The sequence below is a fragment of the Phocoena phocoena genome, chromosome 16 (genome assembly GCF_963924675.1).
Source record: "Phocoena phocoena chromosome 16, mPhoPho1.1, whole genome shotgun sequence".
NCBI classification, from domain to species: domain Eukaryota; kingdom Metazoa; phylum Chordata; class Mammalia; order Artiodactyla; family Phocoenidae; genus Phocoena; species Phocoena phocoena.
In genome coordinates this window covers 6,159,794-6,180,951 of record NC_089234.1, presented here as the reverse complement: position 1 = coordinate 6,180,951, position 21,158 = coordinate 6,159,794, and the positions used below count along the sequence as shown (strand labels likewise).

The 21,158-nt window shown below is 47.4% G+C and overlaps 1 protein-coding gene across 1 annotated transcript in view; it reads right to left on the bottom strand.

Annotated features, from left to right (window-relative positions):
- ADAM12 (ADAM metallopeptidase domain 12) overlaps positions 1-21,158 on the bottom strand; it is a 390,013-nt gene that overhangs the window by 50,483 nt on the left and 318,372 nt on the right. The window contains exons 12-14 of the mRNA XM_065893995.1: positions 12,934-13,111; positions 8,349-8,438; positions 6,661-6,856 (exon numbers count right to left, since the gene is read on the bottom strand). Coding sequence (XP_065750067.1) covers positions 6,661-6,856; positions 8,349-8,438; positions 12,934-13,111 — 464 coding nt within the window. The remainder of the gene's footprint in view (positions 1-6,660; positions 6,857-8,348; positions 8,439-12,933; positions 13,112-21,158) is intronic.

Genomic DNA, 21,158 nt, shown 5'->3' with positions numbered 1-21,158 from the left:
CATCTTGGGTAAATGAACACTGTCTCCTGGTCTGCCTTTTCTGTGACTCTGGGTGTTCACTTATTCATTTACATCACATGAAGTATTACCGTGCTGTCTTAAGAGGAAAGAAGGTATAAAGTCACAAAAAGACAGACATTTTACTTCCTGGACAGGAAAACTGTCATTCCCTCAAAGTTTAGACAAAGTAAGAAATCCTATAAGCAAGGAAACCAGAAAGGGGGTTCCATGCTGACCTCGGGAGCAGGGACAGCTCTTGCAATAAAAGAAAACATCATTATAGGAAACAGACTAGAAGATGCAAACCCTGAGTGCCCTGGCTGTCAGGACCTACTGGTGCCAGGAAGAACAGCGGAGGAGGGTCCAGCCAAGCGTTTCGCGTGGCTTTTGTGTGTGAGCAGCCAGCTGGCGTTTATCTTAGAGACAGAAGGGTCAATAATCTAAAAGGTGTAAATGACTTCTATCCACTTGTAAGATGTTATAAAGGTACAGATCTGGCCTCAAACCTGCTGCACTTAAAGGTGTCTGTCTTCATGAAGACGAGAGCCTTGGTGTCTGTGTCATGAAAAGAAGTGACAAGTTTTCTTATCACCACTATATCAATTTACAGCCTTTGAATTCTTAACAACGGAGCTCTTAGATGTTCTGCCGTTATCAAAAGATGAAATTTAGCCTTTCAGAGGGAATTTTGACATCGTACCGTATTTTATAATTCTATAAGAAGCGATGGAATTTAATTACCAGGTTTATCTTCAGAGTTATATAACAATTATATTTATAATTGTAGTTTGGGAGTTCCCGATGTCATTATGTCCTTTGAAAGAGAGATGATGACATCTTGTACTAAGCCCACAATTTACTTGATCTAATCTTTTCCTTAAAATGCACGTCCGTTATGCAAACGCACGTCCCCAACTCAGTCACCTCAGCTTCTCCCCCATCACTAATTTCCCCAACCCCTGTCACTAATGTCCACAGACAAAGGCATCTTCACAGCAACTGAAGCCTGCTTGTCCTCCCCATAATTCTCCCTCTGTCTTGCTTTTCCGCATTGACCTTCACATCCATCGGAAAATGAAGTCCAAGCAAACACATTCTATCATTTCTTTCTCGCACAGTGGGACAAAAAGGAGACTTCCCTGCCTCCCAAACATTATGACTCTTGGCAAAAATCCCTTTTCTTCCCATCTGTAGCCACCAGAGTTGTGGATGATCAGTAACTGGACTGCTCCAGGTATGTCATCATAAAGCAAACTCATTTAAACTAGCCTGGCAGATAAACACTGAATATGCCCGTAAAAATCGTCTGGCCCGCTCACACTGCATCAATCAGGTGACACTATTTTCTGGTGAGTGATAAAATAGATAGAACTAAGATATTTCAGGACTTCCTCGATGCAGACTGTGATTCTAGACACACAGTTATCTGTAAGATTAATTTCCAACCGTTTTCAGCGATCATGCTAGTGGTTTGGATAAATGACGTTGGCAAAAATAAATTTTGTGCCTGAAGAAACATATCCAGCTGTGTTTTGGAAGGAATAAAGGTCATGTCACACTGACAGAAAATCTTTGTGGCTATTAAGACTGAAGTGGACAGAGGGCTAATTACAAGGTATGGTGTGAGTTGCACATAACGTTTAAGGGTTTGACATCACCAGATAAAGTCTTGAGATGCAAGATTTGTGGAAGAAAAATCACTGAGGAAAAAAAAAAAAAGTCAACTCCGGGCCAGCAAGAATGTCATCAACAATAATAACTAGGAAAACAAGTGGATGAACAAAAGTCCCAAAAGGTATTCTAAAAGTATATGACTTTGCCAGTTACGAGTTGCAGGCATATGTTCTGAATTTTCTATCATTTATTTGTAGAAAGATTTGGAAGCAGGATTATTTTATTGAAATATAATGCTGGATTGAGAAAAGTCCATCTCAAAAGGGGATAGTTAGCTGGAAGGAAGGGCTTCATCTGGTCAGTGTTTGGGTAGCCAGATTTGGGGAGTGAGTAACTAACTGACTTCCTGAGTGTAACGGAGGATTCTGGCCAAGTTGCCAATGGCGAGGGCCGGCAGAGCAAGAGCTCGGCGACTCCTAGACTTATGAGTTACTGTCTTCACAGGGGGTCAGAAATGACCCCAAAGCAAATGTGGCCCTGATCCCAGAGCGTTTGCTAAAGGATGGGAGATGAAAGATTGCAAATGTGTCCTTGACAATAAGTTTTCCTCTTCCGAAACATGAAAAGCTAATTCAAAGCAACCACTGTAACACAGCAATACGCTGCTCTCAGCCTGGCACATCTAGCTGGCTGGGACCTGGCCGAGGAAGTGACCTCTGCCCCTGGAACTGTGACAGTCACATCCCGACTCTACTGCAGAGGTCCAGGTAAGAGTGCACTGGGACTGTGGGAAGTATGTCACTCTGGCAGACCAGGGCTCTTGGTCAGCATCTCACGATAGCAGGACATCGTTGAATCGTTAGCAAATGAGAGAAGCGGGTAGCAGACGGGGTTCTCTGCGCTCCAGGTCACAGCCCAAGCTCTGGACAAGCAGAAGTGCCCGCAGTTCCCTGAGATGGCCCCCCATTCCTGTGCACCTTAGCCCTTGCTGTTCCACATGCAGGAAGTCCCCTCCTCTCCCACCCCGGCAATGACCACTCCAAGGCAACCTCGGCTTGGAGCCTTCCTGCTTGGCTCCCCTACCCCTTTCACCCCAGGCTGAGCCCCCTCTCTCTTCCCATCAGATCTCAGCCCTCCCCATGGCCCCAGGCACTGCGCAAGCTGCATGCCACTGCATGTGATATATACATGTAATATACTCACATATGTGAAATAGATAATAAGCTATGTTGGAGGGCAATGATATACCTGTGCGGTAGACGTATTACTCTCCCCACTTTACAGACGGGGTACAACAAGGTTGAGTAACCTGCTGAAGGTCACCCTGCCAATAAGTGGTCTGTTCACTGCCTATGGTAGCCGGAAAATGGCCCCCCAAAGGGGTCCATGCCCTAATCCTTGGAACCTGTGACGATGTGACCTTACTTGGCAGAAGGGACTTTGAAGACGTGATTAAGTTATGGATCTTGAGATGGGGAGACGATGCTGGGTGATCTGGTCCAATATAATCACGAGGGTCCTTACCAGAAGGAGGAGGGAGGGTCAGAGTCAGAGAAGGAAATTTGACCACAAAAGCAGAAGTCAGAGAGAGACAGAGATTTGAAGATTCTGTGCTGCCGGCCTTGAAGGTGGGTGAAGGGGCCAGGGGCCAAGGAGCTGCAGGCGGCCTCTCAAAGCTGGAAAAGGCCAGGAGACAGATTTTCCCCTAGAGCCTCCGAAGGTAACACTGCCCTGCCAGCATCTTGATTTTAGGACGTCTGCCCCCAAGAACTAGAAGATGATAAATTTGTGTTGTCGTAAGCCACTGAGTTAGAGCATACAGGAAACTCACATGGTGCCCTTGAACCTGACAGGGAGGCTGCCACACTGATACAAGGAAAGGAACACACCGCATTTGCAAAGGGGGTGGGTGAAGGCCCTTCCAAGAAGCCCCCTGGTACAGAGGGCCACTGTACCAGTGCCACAGCTGGTGGTGGCACTAAATTCTCTGCTCTCCCGAGGAAGTCTGTGCGGTGATTGCAAGAACTAAGAAGGGGTTGGCCGAGGTAGACGGAACCTCAGGAAGTCACCAGCCTGAGGGGCTCCCCAAGCCTGGTCCCCGTGCTGGTTGTTTCCAGGAACTCGGAATTTCTGACGTCAGAGATGTTTCAGTCTATGTGCCATGGCCCCCTCACGACAAGCCCACCGTTGCCCGGGCCAAAGCATCCTCAGTCACCAGGGTGAGGATGGGAGGGGAGAGAAGGGGCCGGCCCGGAGCCCCGGGGAGGCAGCCCCTGCTCCGGGGGTGGTGCGGTCCCCGGGGTCCCCACCCTCGCTCACAAGGATGTTGAGGGTTCCAAGCAGGTAACTCCACTGCTTTTGAAAAGCTCAGCCTGTGAGCCACGCTGTCAGTTTGTCCGCCTGTCTGGGTCTGTCTCTGGTCAGGCAGCTCGAGAAGGACTAATCGGATGAGATAATGAATACCAGCCTTGGTCACCATGAATCAAAGGCGCGCAGCCAGCTGAGTCACTCGGTGGTGGGAGCTCAGAGAGGACGGCGGGGCTCCATCTGACTCACTCTGGAACTGGGGCCAGACGCTCTAATACAGCAGGGCACCAAAGACCACATTTCACTCCAAAAGCTCCAAGTGCTGTGTGCTCTGGCCATGGAATGCTCCTCGGAAGGGAGTGTTATAAGATCCCTTGTAACTCGAGAAGGGGAGATTACCGAGTCCGGAGAAAGGCTGGGAAGGGACGGCCACTAGGGATGCTTCAGGCCATGAAGCTTTGGCCTGCAGCAGGAGTCACTGTCCCAAAGTGACCCCACTTGGCTAAAAGGTGTCTGAAGTCACTAAGCCACTCAGAGCCCATACAACCACGTGACGTATGTACAGTGAGTGACTACTTTGTGCTCGTCATTGAGAAGCTTTGGAAGCTGTAAGCCCTACCTTGCCTGGGCCCTCCTGCCTAGCCAGGGAGGAGGGCCAGGGCCCAAGGACAAAGCACTAAGGCTCCAGGCACCACCAGCTTCTCCTTCCACCTGCCCAAGCACATCCGTGAAACCTGAGGCACTGGAAGAACTCTCCAGAGAATGGGATAAATGGAGGCTGTGTTAGCCCTTGTTGCTGCATCCAGGCTGCTCTCTCTCTTCCCTCAGAAAGTTCCCAGCGCACAAGGGCATCTTTGGCTTTGGGGGGTGGTGACTGGGCTCCCCAGCCCCAAGAAACATCTGCCCCGTTCTCCACGCTTGTGTCATGGCTTTCACGTCACACTGAAAACCCAAGCTCTGAGGTTAAGTCATTGTTTTCTGCCCTCGTTTACTTCCTTCATCACCCCTAGACCCAAAACCTCACCATAAAGACTGACAAAGGCCCGTATCGGACTTCTCTCCCCTGCAGAGCCTGGGCTTGCCTGGCCCTCTGCCTGGGCCCGGCTGGTCACAGTGCCCTTGCCACAGCTGGGGCCTCTGGCCAGAACTGAGGTCACCCTGCCACCAACAGGAAGAGGGAGAAGAATGACAAGATAGTTGGGACCACAGTCTTGGAGAATACCCTGTGGGATTCACTGCCAGAATCCTCAACGCAGGAGACAAGCGGCCAACCCTGGGGTGACAAGCCCGTGCCCTGGGCTGCCCACCAGGCCCTGGATCTCCGGCCCCAGAAGACGGGGCAGTGGAGGAGAGAGAGACACAGGAGACTCAGTCTTTCCCGTTTCACGTCTGTGCATCCATTTAATTCTAGAGCACCTGTGGGACTTTCGATCACTGGCTCTTTGGGGTGACGGCACGGTGTGAGAACTACACCTGGGCTCTGGGTCACAAGGACCTGGGTTCAAATCCCAGCCTCATGACCTTGGGAAATAACTTCCAGCCTCTGAGTCTGAGCTTTGCCTTCCGTAAAGCTGTAGTCATTGTCTCTCCCTCAGGGGTCATGGGAGAGTTACAAGGGCCAAACCATACGGAGCCCAGGCCCAGCGGCCCATGCCCGGGAAGTGGTGAACAGTCTCTAAGGGATCCAATCACGCAGCGGCCGCTTCCTGGCCACCTTCCCACCTGGGTGCTTTTTCTGGGACACACGTGTCTGTCACTCTACCTTCAAGAACCAGAAAGGGGAGCTTCCCTGGTGGCGCAGTGGTTACGAATCCACCTGCCAATGCAGGGGACACGATTCGAGCCCTGGTCTGGGGAGATCCCACATGCCATGGAGCAACTAAGCCCGTGCGCCACAACTACTGAGCCTGCGTTCTAGAGCCCATGAGCCACAACTACTGAGCCTGCAAGCCACAACTACTGAAGCCTGCGTGCCTATAGCCCGTGCTCCACAACAAGAGAAGCCACCACAGTGAGAGGCCCGCGCACCGCAACGAAGAGTAGCCCCCTCTCGCCTCAACTAGAGAAAGCCCACGCGCAGCAACGAAGACCCAATGCAGCCAAAAATAAATAAAACAAAATAAATAAATTAAAAAAAAAAAAAAACTTGAAAAGAACCTCAAAAGTGTTCAGGGCCCTTAAACATCTGTCTCCGTGTTCTTCCTCTGGAGCCCGGGCCTCCCACTCTGGGCTACCCCTCTGCACATCCTTCCCCATCACAGACTCACACATCAGGTCTGCCCTGGGCCTTCCCAAGGCAGCCCCCCGGCCCTCCAGCAGCACTGACTTTCTCTCCAGCACCCTCTGCCCTTGGTTGGGGTCCTTGCTTGGGCTCTAAGAAGCACTAACACAGTCAGGGCAGTGGTGGGAAGTTCTGCCGTCTGTCTGCGCAACTCCCTGTTAAGCTGTCTGAGGGCAGGGGTCCCGGCTGGTTTATCCCTGTCACCCCACGGGCACACAGTAGGTGCTCACACATCTCTGTCTGGACTGGACTGAGAGCTCCTCGGGGCAGGCTCTGGGCAGCACCCACTTCTGCGTGCCCTGTACCTGGCAGGGCCCCAGTCCCACCAGAGAGCCAATCGCTCCAGCTGAACAGAAGGAAGCTTTTTGGAAAGCGCGCTCCGGGAGGGATGCTCGTGGAAACAGAGAGTGGGCTCCCTGGCCCTGGCCCTCTGCACCCAGGTGGTGGTGGCCACGTACCTGGTCCCCAGAGGGTGATGCACTGCTGCTCGTGGGTCTGGCAGATGCCGTTGTAGCAGTAGCCGTCCACTCCCTGACACGGGTGCCCGTCGTGCAGGTACACGTTGGCCGGGCAGTGAGGACTGGCTCCCGTGCAGAACTCCGGGAGGTCGCAGGAGTTGCTAGAGTCCCTGCACGCTGTTCCTGCAGGCTTCAGCTGAAAGGAGAGGGCCGTTTATAGCTCACGACTGCGGGAATGGGGGAAGCAGGGTCTCAGCAACACTCCGGACGTGGATAGGGACAGAACCATCCTCTTGTAGCTTCACACAGAGGGGCGAGGATTTCAAAGGAAGTTCCCTTTACCGCAGAGAGAGCTCATTAAATAAACAGCCTTGCTCTGGGCTCTGAGGTTCACCTTTCCATTATGGGGGGTAACTAAGATCAGCCTCTTTTTAATTTCATGCAACATCAGGGTTTTCTGGTGAGCAGACAAGCTGGTTGCTGGCACCTGGCACCTCGGTGGGGCGGGGGGAGCGGGTGCTGCCTGATGGACCCGTTGATTCTTAAGAACAAGATCTCTGGTCACCAACACCACCGTGTGTTTTAAGAAGACGTTTGTGCTTAAAGCGTTAGCCTTTGTGGGCAAGGTGACAAAAATAATTCCAAGGGCACACTTACAACAGCAATTTTACTTTGCCATCAAATCATACAGCTGGAAACCTGTCTGTAGGACTTCACAGGGGCATGTAGAGAAGTAAAGCAAGGGAGCTGCACAGGACGTTAGGAACAACAGTGCCAAACGATGCCTCACCTTTTTGCGGTTGAAGAACTTATGGCTCAGGGTGGCTTGTCTGAGGTTACACAACCAGTGATCTGTCCCACCCCCCAAGCACCCTCCAGACACCGCCACCACCAGCTGCCTCTTTTAACCTTCGTTCTCCGTAAGTTAATTACAAGTAGGAAGGGGATGAAGGATACTTTAAGCTGAATGTAAAACGTCGTAACGCACTTCGCAAACACTGTGCTCTACTTGGGTCGCTAAGAGGGAGTTTCCTGCAAGCAGAATGCCAAGATCAATTGCTTAATTAAAAGGAAATAAAACTCTTGGAACCTTTGAATCAAAAGCTCAGGCTTTGACTCTGGCAGATCTCAGCTCTGAATAATGAGACAAACAACGGAATTGCCAAAATGAATGCAGGCATGGTGGCAGAAAATGGCAAAAGTATAAAACCGCCACTCTTGGCTGGGCTTCTGTTGGGGGCACGTCAAGATCAAGATGTTGACACAAGATCCCTGGAACAATCCACGCAGCTCCTCACCCAGCAGGCAGATGTTCTTGGCATGGAGCAGAGGGACCCGGCAGGGAAGGGAAGGGAAACCTTCCTCCAATAGCAGACCCGGAACATTTAACATGGAGCTGGAGTTCTTTGGTCTACTTACCAAAGAACTCATAAATAAATAAATTATAAATTATTATAATTTATATAATTATTATAATTTATCGCAGATGACTTAGCATTAGGAGATGCATTTCACATGAAGACTGGAAGATAATAAAACTAGGAGATAGATGGTACCAACTTGCGTGACAAGGATTACAGTTTCCACAGCAGCGAGCGCCGGGAAGTCGCCCTGTCCAGTTGCTTGCCCTGCATCACTGTCGAACCAGCTGACGGTGCAGGTGACCTCGGGACCAGGAGGACACTCACCTGGCAGTTTTCACAGCACAGTCCGTGTGCGCAGACAGCATCCGGCTTCAGGGTACAGGTGGTGGCGTTGCAGCAGAGATTCAGACACTCCTGGAGACGGGAACGGGTTTGACAGGGTCACGTGGCACAAATACTCACAGAAAGCAAAGGTCGCACCTTAAGTGACCGAAAAGGGAGGAAAGAACCAGAGGGCCTGGCTCTGGAGATGAAAACTAGCCGGACTGAGGATTATCTTCCTCGGGAAGAAAGCAAAGCTTCTGGTAAGTGTTTACGAACTGCCTGGGAGGGCGTGTCCCCGGGAGAAGTCAGTAGCACTCAAGCATCTTTCATGGTGGGGTGAGGGACCCGGACAGGAAGGCTGGCTGGCTCGGGAGGCCATTCATGTCAGCAGCGGGTGAGGCTGTGTGTGTGCGTCTGTCTGTCTGATGACCGCTGGCCTTAATGCAGTGAATAATACCAGGACCACTGGAGTCCTATGAACTTACTTATTTAAAAATCTACATAGATGCATACAAGCTTTACCCTTCAAAGACTGATCCAGAGTTTAATCTAGAGCACATTGGCAGGAAATGAAGTCCAATCAATTGTGTTTGAAACACAGTTCCCTGCAATCCAACCAGACGTCGTAGCTGGATTCTTGCTCAGCACAGGTGGGCTGTCTCACCTGATGAGACCCTCCTCAGGTCAGAAACGCACCTCAGAACGAGCAAGAGGCTGGGAAGGAGATCCGTGGGCTGTGCCCATTGATCTGCAAAGGATTTAAACAGATCAAAGAGTAGCTGGATTGTCCTCTGCGAAATGAACACTAGAGAGGAAGCGAACTCCTCTGTTACGCTGTGCTTCACAGCCACCTAATTTTTTCTAACAAAATGAAACAAGAGATTGATACCTTTTGCTTAGCTCTCAACAAAAGGCCTACACATATCTATCCAGGATATTTATGACAGCTTGTGCTTTAGAACATTCCAGTAACTTGGAGTTTACACATTTTAGAAGCAATTGATTATCATTAGAAAGAAGGGCTCAATAGAGTCTTCAGGATTGAATTTACCAATGTCCTTTTATTTTATTTAATATGATATGTGCTGAAGAATTTATATACTATGGCTAGAGTGAAGCCCATCACATACTATTTTAATAGTGTAACAGTTTACTCCCCAAAACCATCTTCCACGAATTAATTTATTAGGTTCATAAACGCAATGAATAGAATGCTGATAATCCAGACGATTTCTGGCTCACCAGATATCTGAACTGTACCGTCTGTAAAACTCTATGAACGATGCTCCCTTCTACTGTTTGCTCCTATCATACATACATCCCAAATTATTAAATTTGCTCAAGGACTTTATAAACATCCGGAGTGTGTAATATATACAGTAAGATAAAACTGCCAACCAGAAGTCATAGCTTTCAGGACGGGAAAGGTTTCTAACTCATGGACTTACAATCCGAAAACACTTAGGAACTTGTTTTGTTCTTTTAAACGGAGGCCATCCGTGGCACTCCTGATCAGTGCCATCACACGTACGGCAGTGTTGTCCTGTACATCATGGTGTAAATGGCTCTCCTAATAACACATCAGCCAAATTACAGACTTCCTTGCACTTCTAAGTTAAATCAGTCATCCTAAAACTGGGTCCTAAGATCCTTTAAGAACTAACTCCCACCCACCCCCCCCCAACCAAATCGCTAAATAACGTACGCAGCAGTTCAAATGGAAACACAGCCAAGTCGAATGGTTGTGACTTCAAAGGGGATTGATAATGTGAGAGAGAGAACTAAGTTTAAAAGATACTTGCAAGCTACTGGCGTCCCATTGACTCTAAACAAGGAGATAAGGCTCCTTTCCCAACCCTATTAGCTTGGAAGAATAAGCAAGTCGTCAGGAAATCCTCGTGCTGGATGTAAATCCAGTGCCCCGGACAGAACGCTTCAGCATTCATTTGCCTTTTACCTACCCAGAATCTACTCCTTCCACAGAACTCTATCAGAAGAGACAAATGCTTCATCTGTTGATGCATTTATTAGTTTAGTACTCAATAGAGAAGTTCAGCAGAGCCAACGAACACTAAGTCTCCAAAGAAGACAGAGTAATGAATGAAGCCATTAGAGAATTCTCAGCAAATGCCCTAACTGTCATTCTTGGGTTGTAGGTAGTAGACAGAGATTCTTAATCACAATGAACTGGGGTTAAGACAATAATGCACCTTCTTGAAAACAGTGGCCATTATCTCTGGGAGCAAGGGAACAGAAACTGGTTCCAGTCATGAGCTGGGGCAGTTGTTCTGACCCCGTTTACTCACTGATGTGGTGACACTGGAGGTCTTTATGGTCCAGGGGATACGTAGGCCAATATGAAACAAAGGCATGATGGATATTTCCAGGGCCTGAGCACTGAGTTGGGGGTAAAGAACCCAGGTTCACAGGTCTGACTAAAAGTTTTGGTCAGCTTGGAAACTGGGAAATGGGCTTTCATACCCTCAGACACAGTCTGAGCTTAAACTTTAAAAAGAAGTTTAAAAGAAAAAGAAAGAAAACTATGAATTGAGGCAAAAGACATGCCTGCGACTTTGATTTCTTGGAAGAAAGAACTTTGGATGATGAGAACGAGAGTTCTCTTCAGATAGCAAGAACTTCTCCTATTAAATAAGGACCCTGAGCACAGAAATATACAGTTGGGAGTTACATGGAGGGAGAACACGGCTCTTACGTAAGCAAAGAGTTTGAGTTCTTCAAAGCTGTCCTGCAATGAGCTGCCTGGAGAGACAATAAACACCCTGAGAAAGCTGAGTGACTTCCTGATGGAGGTAAAAAAGGGAAGACCACGACATCAGGCTGGCGACTTTCAGGCACTCGAGCGTTTGCTGACATGATGGTGGCGGCGGTGATGCTAGTGGTGGGGTTGGTGGTGATGGCGGTGACAACAGTGGTGATGATGGTGGGGTGGTGGTGGACATGTTAACAGTGGTGACGGGGAGGGTGGCAGGGATGCTGGTGGCAGTGCTGGTATATGGGATAAATGATTGCTAATAGAGTCATTCCAAACCTGAGAGTTCATGGCTCCAGGAAGAGCTGTCAAATTTATTTAGATTAACAAACAATTACAAGGAGTTCAGATAAAAGATAACCATTTCAAAGTCAACATGACCTCTCCTGAGAAACAGGAGTCATTTAAACTCATTGTTTTTTTCTTTAAGCAATTAGAAAAAGTCTCCAAGCAATTTCCGCTTTGCATAACCCATCCCATGACGGTTTTAAGTTTTCCTCTGCTAATCTGAAAAAGAGTTTCTGTTAGGACTTGGGACTTTGTTCCTGTGTAGTAACCATTCTCTACACACTGTGAGCAAAACTGAACGCTGCTGTGGATAGCGCTGTGACCTTGGATGAATCCTGATTTGGGCAAGGGCACAAAAACACTTGATCGAACCACCTTTGCAATCCCCTAGGACTTGTGTTCCTAGGGGGCTTATGTTCACTCCCAATATTCTTACAGAAATGGTCAGATGGAGACCAGGATCATTCCTGCTGATGTGGGAAAGCTCAGAGACTTGGAGATCGGACATGATGAAGGTTCTATAACCAGCTGTTCGTTTGATGAACACAGGAATTTGAGGGATGTCCCAGAGTCTCAGCACAAGTTCCCTTCCATCCCCGAATCCCCCTTTCAGAGTACCCCTCCCAGGCATGCTCTAAGGCCTCATCAAGCCAGTTTGTGAATTTAGCTAAGCCCATCTTGAACTTGACTACCGCTGCAGCTTGCACAAGCTCTCAGGGAGGGACTCCCACAGGGAGACAGCCTGCTATACAAACGACTGGCTTTGATTTACTCTAAATCAACCTCCTTCAAGTTTTGAGGGGGTACTTCTTTCACCAGGCGGTCTCACTGCGCCCCGTCTTTCTCTTTCCTTCCCAAGATTATTCAGAGATTTAAAAATGGCTGTTAGAATTTTGATGTTGATTAACTTTATCCTGGGCCCTACAGAAATGAGAAAATGTCCTGACACTGGCTGGAAAACAGGGTTAAATATGCCTTTTGCTGGATAAAAATGTTCCCCGCTTTCACTTATTTCTTCTGAAAGCTAAGAAGCAGACAGGCCGGAGCCTGGGCGCCTCAGGTCGTCCATACAGAGGAAGCTGCGGCAGCAGGAGCAGAATTTCAACTTGGGAAGAAGCTCTTGGTTAAAAATGAACGCTGCTTATTCAAATTCCCCTCGGGTGCACACCTTACAGAGAGAAAGACTTGGTACTTATTAGCCATTTGAAGCCAGCATTCCAAGGCTTTCTTCTCTGTCAAACTCAAAGCTAAATGCTTTTTCGTTGTTGTCCTCATCCTGCCTACGCTACTGCATCCTTCAACGGAGAAGATTCTCTACCTTTTTAAACCTGTGATACAACTTACTCTATGCAATACTTAAAATTCAAGAAGGCCACCCTGGCTTATGAAGTTTGTTCAAGGTGGTCATGTAGGAGTTTTCCATCCTGCATTTCTAGCACTTTCATTCTACCGCACAATTCCTTCAAGTTCTTGCTTCCTGGCCCAGCCGCGAACGCGAGACCAACATTCTGGAAACGTCTGTCTCACCTCCGGTTCGCCACAGTCACACTCCTCTCCTTCTTCGACATATCCGTTGCCGCACTTCTGGCCCCCGAAGGACTGCGTCACTTCCGGCAGGTTAAAGAGGCACATACCCATGCCCTTCTCCAGGCTGGCCTCCAGGTCCTTCCTACTGCAGCTGCTGAATACCATGGGGAACGGGTACCTGCAGGGAAGAGCCAGGACGTCAGTCGCCAGGGCACTGAAAGGCCTCACGCATCCTTCTCGTGCAGCTGTGCGTGGTACCCACGGGCGCCATCTGCCTGGGTGGCCACTGTTAGTCTCAGTGAACAAAAGGCTTGAGCCTTCAGTGCCAGAAAATGAGGCACCTTCGACTATGTCCTGAGGTCCAATCCTGCAGAGTTCCAACACCACTGATGAGGAAGTGCTTTATCCAAAAAGCAATGACCTCTGGAGGGTTTTCAAATCAACAACTTTAGATTGTGTCTCGTTACAGACATCATTAATAGTTCTGTGTGAAATGATATAATGGAAAGTGAATGCTTAGGATCTGTAGCTTGTAATACGAACACTGTGTTCATATTGGAAAGTACAGAGATGAGAAAAGTACATTTAAGCCTTTAAGCCATTTTGAGTTTATTTTTGTGTATGGTGTGAGGGAGTGCTCTAACTTCATTGATCAGAAAGGCCATCATCAAAAAGTCTACAAATAATAAATGCTGGAGAGGGTGTGGAGAAAAGGGAACCCTCCCACACTGTTGATGGAAACATAAGCTGGTACAGCCACTGTGGAAAACAGTATGGAGATTCCTCAAAAAACTAAAAATAGAACTACCATATGATCCTGCAATCCCATTCCTGGGCATATATCCAGAAAAGATGAAAACCAATTCAAAAAGATACGTGCACCCCAATTTTCATAGTAGCACTATTTACAAAAGCCAAGACATGGAAGCAACCTAAGTGTCCATCGACAGATGAGTGGATAAAGAAGATGTGGTACATATATATTGACATATACAATGGAATAGTACTCGGCCATAAAAAAGAATAATGCCATTTGCAGCAACATGGATGGACCTAGAGATTATCATACTAAGTGAAGTAAGTCAGACAGAAAGACAAATACCATATGATATCACTTATACTTGGAATCTAAAAAATGATACAAATGAACTTATTTACAAAACAGAAACAGATTCAGACACAGAAAACAAATTTATGGTTACCAAAGGGGAAAGGCAGGGGGAGATAAAGTAGGAGTTTGGGATTAGCAGATACAAATGACTATATATAAAATAGATAAACAACAAGGACCTACTGTAGAGCACAGGGAACTATATTCGATATCTTGTAATAACCTGTAAGTGAAAAGAATCTGAAAAAGTATATGTAACTAAATCACTGTGCTGTACACTAGAAACTAACGTAACATTGTAAATCAACTATACTTCAGTTAAAAAGAAAATAATAAAGGCAATCATTATCCCGAGGGAGGGAGAAGGTACAAATGACTGAGCTTATCAACTCCACGGCTTCACAGACACAATCCCCATAGTGGGTCAGGGCCGGCTGATACTGGTTTGGGCCTATAAAGGGCAAACCACTGTCTCCCCAGGCACAGCTCTAAGAGAATGGAGGTGGTCAGAAGTGCAGGTCCTGCCCTTGCCTCGAAAACCAGGGCTACATAGGGATGTGGCCAAGTTGGCCAACTTCCCTGCAGAGCTTGTGCTCCCCCTTCCATGGCCCAGAGGGGCTGTACCACCCACCTTGCTCCTGGGTGGGCTGTGTGATAATTCTTGGTGATGGAATTAGCAGAGGGGAAATGACATGCGTCACTTCTGGCTGAAGGTAGTTAAGTAGCTGTTCCTTCCTCTCCCCTGCTGCCAGCTGTGCTCAGACCAGTCCAACGTCCTAGGAAAGGGACGAGCCAGACACAGCACCTGGTCCTGACTCACTGACAGCACAGAGCTCCATGGCGTCACACGCAAGGGAAACACATCTCTATGATGGTAAGCCCCTGGAAATTAGGGGTTTGTTTCCCACGGCAGCTAGTGGTCCCTAACGTATATAAAGCATCTGACTCTCTTTTACAAATGCCCTTTCCCAGGTCTTAGGCAGCAATTACCATAAGGGCTAAGCACACCAGAAAGCCAGGTTTTATTACTTGGTGAGGAAGCAGGACTTGCTGACCAGCAAGCCCAAGCACCCTCTCCCATGAAGACAGGATGACATTATAATTGGATCCCAATCAATTGGCCAAACCAATACGTGCTGCTAGATTTCCCTGAAGACCACAGACTAGTCACCATTCAATGATTGAGTCTGGCAATACTTCAAGATCATGATGAGTTCCAGGGCCAAACGGGTAACCTGCACTATCTCCCCACGTGTTTTCCATCAAGCTCAAGTTATTAACTCTGAAGTAGAATGCTAATCTACAAGTAAATTAGTACACGCAAGTCTTGCTCTTGGATACAGAGACAATAAACCAGGACTTCGCTGTACTGCTGTAACAAAGTTCCTTTCGAAATCTTTATAACTTTCCTGGGCAGACAGATGGATTGTTCCTGGTATCAAAAGTGATACTGAATAGCTTCAGATGACGAGCCACAAGAAAAAGTGTAATTTTGCCCATTTGAAGAGCTTTGTGTTGAAAAGATGACAGTACATCACACAGGGAATTGAGAGCAGTACTTCTCTTTGCAGTGGAAGAAATGGAAACTTCTCCAGTGTAAGCATTTCCCAGGACGGCTCTATCTCAAGGCCTGACCCAGGAGACTAAACCTCATTCTCACTCAATGATACCCAACCAGGTGCTGTGATGAACTCTGACCAGTTCATTCTGGGAGGGCACTGATTTCTAGAAAATGTTAAATTAGGAAAGACACAAGGATAAATTGTAAGCCTCGGGAATGGTTTATAAGCAAGATTAACAGCAGTTTATAGCAAGATTAACAGAAGCCAGGTGAAAGAGGGGTATCAATCACCCTGCTTCCCAAGTGAGAAGATGCCCACGAGCATCCGGGGATTAGAGGGCTGAAACCAGCTCCAGGAACAGCTCCGATGAGCCCTCCCATCTCACTGTCTTTCAAAACAACAAATACATTTTGGGTTTTGTGGGGGATTGACATTAAAAAAAAAAGGGATAGATGGGCTTCCCTGGTGGCACAGTGGTTGACAGTCCGCCTGCCGATTCAGGGGACACGGGTTTGTGCCCCGGTCCGGGAGGATCCCACATGCCGTGGAGCGGCTGGGCCCGTGAGCCACGGCCGCTGAGCCTGCGCGTCCGGAGCCTGTGCTCCGCAACGGGAGAGGCCACAACAGTGAGAGGCCCGCGTACCGCAAAAAAAAAAAAAAAAAAAGGATAGAAACAAGATGAATGAGATCAGTTTAAGTCCAGGATTTAAAATTCAGAGTATTTGGGAGAGGAGAACAGATCAACTGTTAGCAAAAAAAACGACTCTTTTCGTGTCTGTGCTGGATGTGGTCAGACAGAAGTCGAGTTATCTGCGTAATGATACATTTCTAGTTCTCTTAGTTTTTTCCTATTCTGTTGAAGGACAAACCCCAGGTGCTTTTAAAGTTCTCTCCCATTTAGAATCATCCACCCAATTCACAGCTTTCCAGCCTTGATCCGAGGAACAGCGTCCAGGCGCGAATTCCTCGAGGTGCCACTGCTGTAACAACAAAGCAGCAATGTTCTCCTCAGATGCCAAACGAGGTGTGGATGAGTTCACCGACACTGAAACTGATCCTTGCTCACCGTCACTCACAACACAGGGCCGGGCCTCGCAACGTGTAACTCGATTTCACCAGCAGGACGCCTGCCTTCAAAGTCAGTATAATTAAAACCTCCAGCAGCTGCCGGCCATGGCTCACAGCTCCTGCGCCCAAAGCACATGTGAATAGGTCCTCTCTCCCTGCAATCTGGGCCTTTCTGACTCGCTCAGAGGGACCCCGGGGAGGCCCCTTGGGAAGGCCAGCGACCCTTCCCCACACTTTCCTGCCCTCTCTGTGGGCTGGACTGGTCAACATTCCCACCTCTACGTGAGGATGGAGAACCACCTCTGCCATCCTCCACGACCTCTCTTGATGACAAACGGCAATGTGTCCGAGGAGCATTTTGTACCTGCAGAGTATCTTTACTGCATTCATCCTTTCATAATTTCTCATCATGGAGAACAGGTGACTATTTCCCTCTGACAGAATATTCCTAAGCCCTATTTGGGCATTTAGGGAAAGTCAGACTTTTAGAGGAAGAAAAGCAGAGTAACCTGTCACTCATCATTCAATTATTCTGCAGATATTTATTCAATACGTACTATGTTCCAGGCATTGTTCTAGGCTTTGGGGAGATGGAATGAATAAAACATACACAAATCCTGGCTGTGGTGGAGCTTGCATCTAGTGGGGCAGACGAATAACACAGAAGATAAGGGAATCAATTACCTATTAGCAAGGAATGAGCATTAAAGAGAAAAGTAAGACAGGTCAGGGGGAGACGATGTGCGAGGTGCTGACCTTTTAGGGAGGGTGGTCAGGGAAGACTTCATGGAGGGGAAGGCATTTGGGGCTCTCACCAGAAGGATGTGAGGGAACAAGGTGGAAGAACATCCGGAGGAAGAACGTTCCAGGCAGAGGGAGGAGCCTGTGCAAAGGTGCGTGGGCAGGCGTGACTGGCCTCGAGGACTTTGTTCAGCAGAAAGCAGCAGGCTCTTCTGTCAGTAACACACACCCAGAGGGGCGACCCCCTCCCCAGAGAAGACCCCTAAGCCCTTGGAGGTCAGGCTGATGGCAAAAGACTACCATGGAGCATCATTAAATGGGGAAGGGGAGCTTTGCCCTGCATGGACCAAGCACTGATAATGGCTAAAGGTACTTTTCATAAGAATTTCAAACTCTTATTCCCCCACTTTTTTTTTTTTTTTTTTGCGGTATGCGGGCCTCTCACTGTTGTGGCCTCTCCCGTTGCGGAGCAACAGGCTCGGGACGCGCAGGCTCAGCGGCCATGGCTCACGGGCCTAGCCGATCCGCGGCATGTGGGATCTTCCTGGACCGGTGCACGAACCCATGTCCCCTGCATTGGCAGGCGGACTCTCAACCACTGCGCCACCAGGGAAGCCCAAGCAAACTAATTCTGATGGACAAGCAAGGGTCTGCCCATCATCTCCCTTCTGCTGGGCTCACCTTGGTTGATCTGTGTGTAGGAAGGAAGGAGAGAGTAACTAAAATCTATATCTAAACCGATGGCCCTCCCTCAGTAAGCAGAATTCAGTGATCTAAAATGATTTCATGCAAATCAAAACTCCACTGAGATGCCACCTCACGCCGGTCAGAATGGCCATCATTAAAAAGTCTACAGATAACAAATACTGGAGAGGGTGTGGAGAAAAGGAAGGCCTCCTACACTGTTGGTGGGAATGTAAGCTGGTGTAGTCACTATGGAGAACAGTACGGAGGTTTCTCAAAAAACTAAAAACAGAGTTGCCATAGGATCAAACAATCCCACCCCTGGGCATATATCCAGACAAAACTGTAATTCAAGAAGATACTTGCACCCCTATGGTCATAGCAGCACTATTCACAACAGCCAGGACCTGGAAACAACCTAAACGTCCATCGACAGATGAATGGATAAAGATGTACGTATACACAATGGAATACTACACAGCCATAGTAAAGAATGAAATAATGCCATTTGCAGGAACATGAATGGACCTAGAGATTACCATACTAAGTGAAGTGAGTCAGAAAGACAAATACCGTACGATATCACTTATACGTGTAATCTAAAATATGACACAAATGAACTAATCTATGAAACAGAAAGACTCACAGAGAACAGACTTGTAGTTGCCAAGGGGAAGGGGGGGTGGGGGAGGGATGGAGTGGGAGTTCGGGGTTAGCAGTTGCAAACTATTATGTAGAGAATGGATAAACAACAAGGTCCTTCTGTATTAGCACAGGGAACTATATTCAATAGGCTGAGATAAACCAGAATGGGAAAGAACATAAAAAAGAATGTATGAATATGTTTAACTGAATCACTTTGCTGTACAGCAGAAATTATCATTGTAAATCAACTATGTTTCAATGAAAAATAAATAAAATGATTTCAAATCTCAAGAGATAAGGGAATTTTATGATACCAAGTATCAGAGTCCTGTAATTACAATAGAATCCTAATTTACACATATTTAAACACCTTTTACAACACATCGAAGTGGTCACTGGTTGCACAGTGCCTAGTGCACAAGACACGTCACTAATTGTTGGCTTAAGGACTCAATGAGCAGTTCATTGGTTTGCATGAAAAATGGGCCAGTGGACCTTGAACAAGACATGGAATCCACTCCCCAGCACGGTGTCAGGATCCACAGACAGGCTCTATCAGCACCATGCTTATTCAGACTGCTATTTCTCCAGTTTGCCCGCACGAAAGAACGCCTCCAGGGACATGCTTGCTCATCGCCCTGCTTCCCAGATACCAACTCTGCTTCTGAATTTTTTTTTTTTTTTTTTTTGCGGTATGCGGGCCTCTCACTGTTGCGGCCTCTCCCGTTGCGGAGCACAGGCTCCAGACGCACAGGCCCAGCGGCCATGGCTCCCGGGCCCAGCTGCTCTGCGGCATGCGGGATCTTCCCAGACCGGGGCACGAACCCGCGTCCCCTGCATCGGCAGGCGGACTCCCAACCACTGTGCCACCAGGGAAGCCCGCTTCTGAACTTTTGATGATAGCAGAATGAAACTTTTGGGATAGTATGTTCACTCCTCCTTCATTCATCTACTCACTCACTGGAGAAGTAATTATTATACTTAAAGCTCTGAGGAGGATCCTATGATGATTAAAATACGGCCCCAACCCTTCCCACTCTCTCCTTGCTGGACCTTTGCCAAGGGAACTATTTGGACACACCTACTCCCCACACTGCCTCTCCATCCCTATAAATATTAGAAATACAATACATCCACATACATAAATGCATCATGCATATTTATTCACATATAGAAATTATATAAAATATATAAACATAATTATATTGAACTGATGATATACATACTTGTTTGGAATAACTATTTGAGAGCCTGCTTTAAGCTAGATATGATAGGTACTTTTTCATAGTAATATTTTCTTCTTCTTTATACTTCCTTTTTTAAATTTACATTTTAAAACGACACAGGGAGATAGGTATTGTTATTCTCATTTTGCAAATGAGGTGAAGGCACTTGTTTAAGAGTTCTCAGTTAGGGGATGGCAGAGACTGGATCTGATCCCGAGTTCAGTTATTTACAAAACTTAACGTTCTTCACTACAGATATCATTTCAGCCCTGGATCACCTGCAGTAAAACTCTTGAAACATTGACAGTGATCAATACAGCCTTGATGTGCTTATTTACATACGAAGGAGGCATCCTTCCATCACTCAAACCACCTGCCTGGATCAGGGCCCCTCAAAGCGTGGTCCCAGCTTCAGCATCACCTGGCAACCTACCAGAAATGCAAACAACCGGCCGCCTGAGAAGAAATCGGGGGTGGGGTCCAGCGACTGCTTTAACAAGCTCTCCAGGTGATTTCACTTTAAATTGAGGTAAAATTCACATAACAAATTCACCACTTAAAAATATATAATCCCTCGGCTTTTAGTACATTCACAGCATTATGCAACCACCACCACTAATTCCAGAACCTTTTCCTGAGCCCCCAAAACAAACCTCATCCTGTGAAGCAGTCATCCCTCATCCCCTCTCCCCCCGAGTCCCTGTCAACCACTAATCTGTTTTCTGTCTCTCTGGATCTGCCTAGTCCAGACATTTCATATAAACGGAATCATCCAATATGTGACCTTTTATGTCTGGCTTCTGTCACTCAGCATGAAGGTTCATCCACGTTGTGGCACTATTAGTACTTCACTTATTCCAATGACTAATATTCCCTTGTAAGTAAGACTACACCACAATTTGTTTATCTATTCATTAGTTGATGGTCCAGATGATTTATCAAATTATCAAAATTAACGCTTGGGAACAACTGACCTCAGTTTGAAATTCAAATGTTGTAAAGATCATACATGGACAAATCCACACTATTTGTGTGAACAATAAGAAATGCAAACTAGGTGCATTACAGGTCAGCTTTCTTGCACTTAAACTAGAAATAGTTCTCTTTTCCCCTGTGGTTCCATTTTCTAAGAAAAACTCGAGGTACAGCATTTTGAAACCTCATCTGATCGTAGGCATGTGCTAGAAA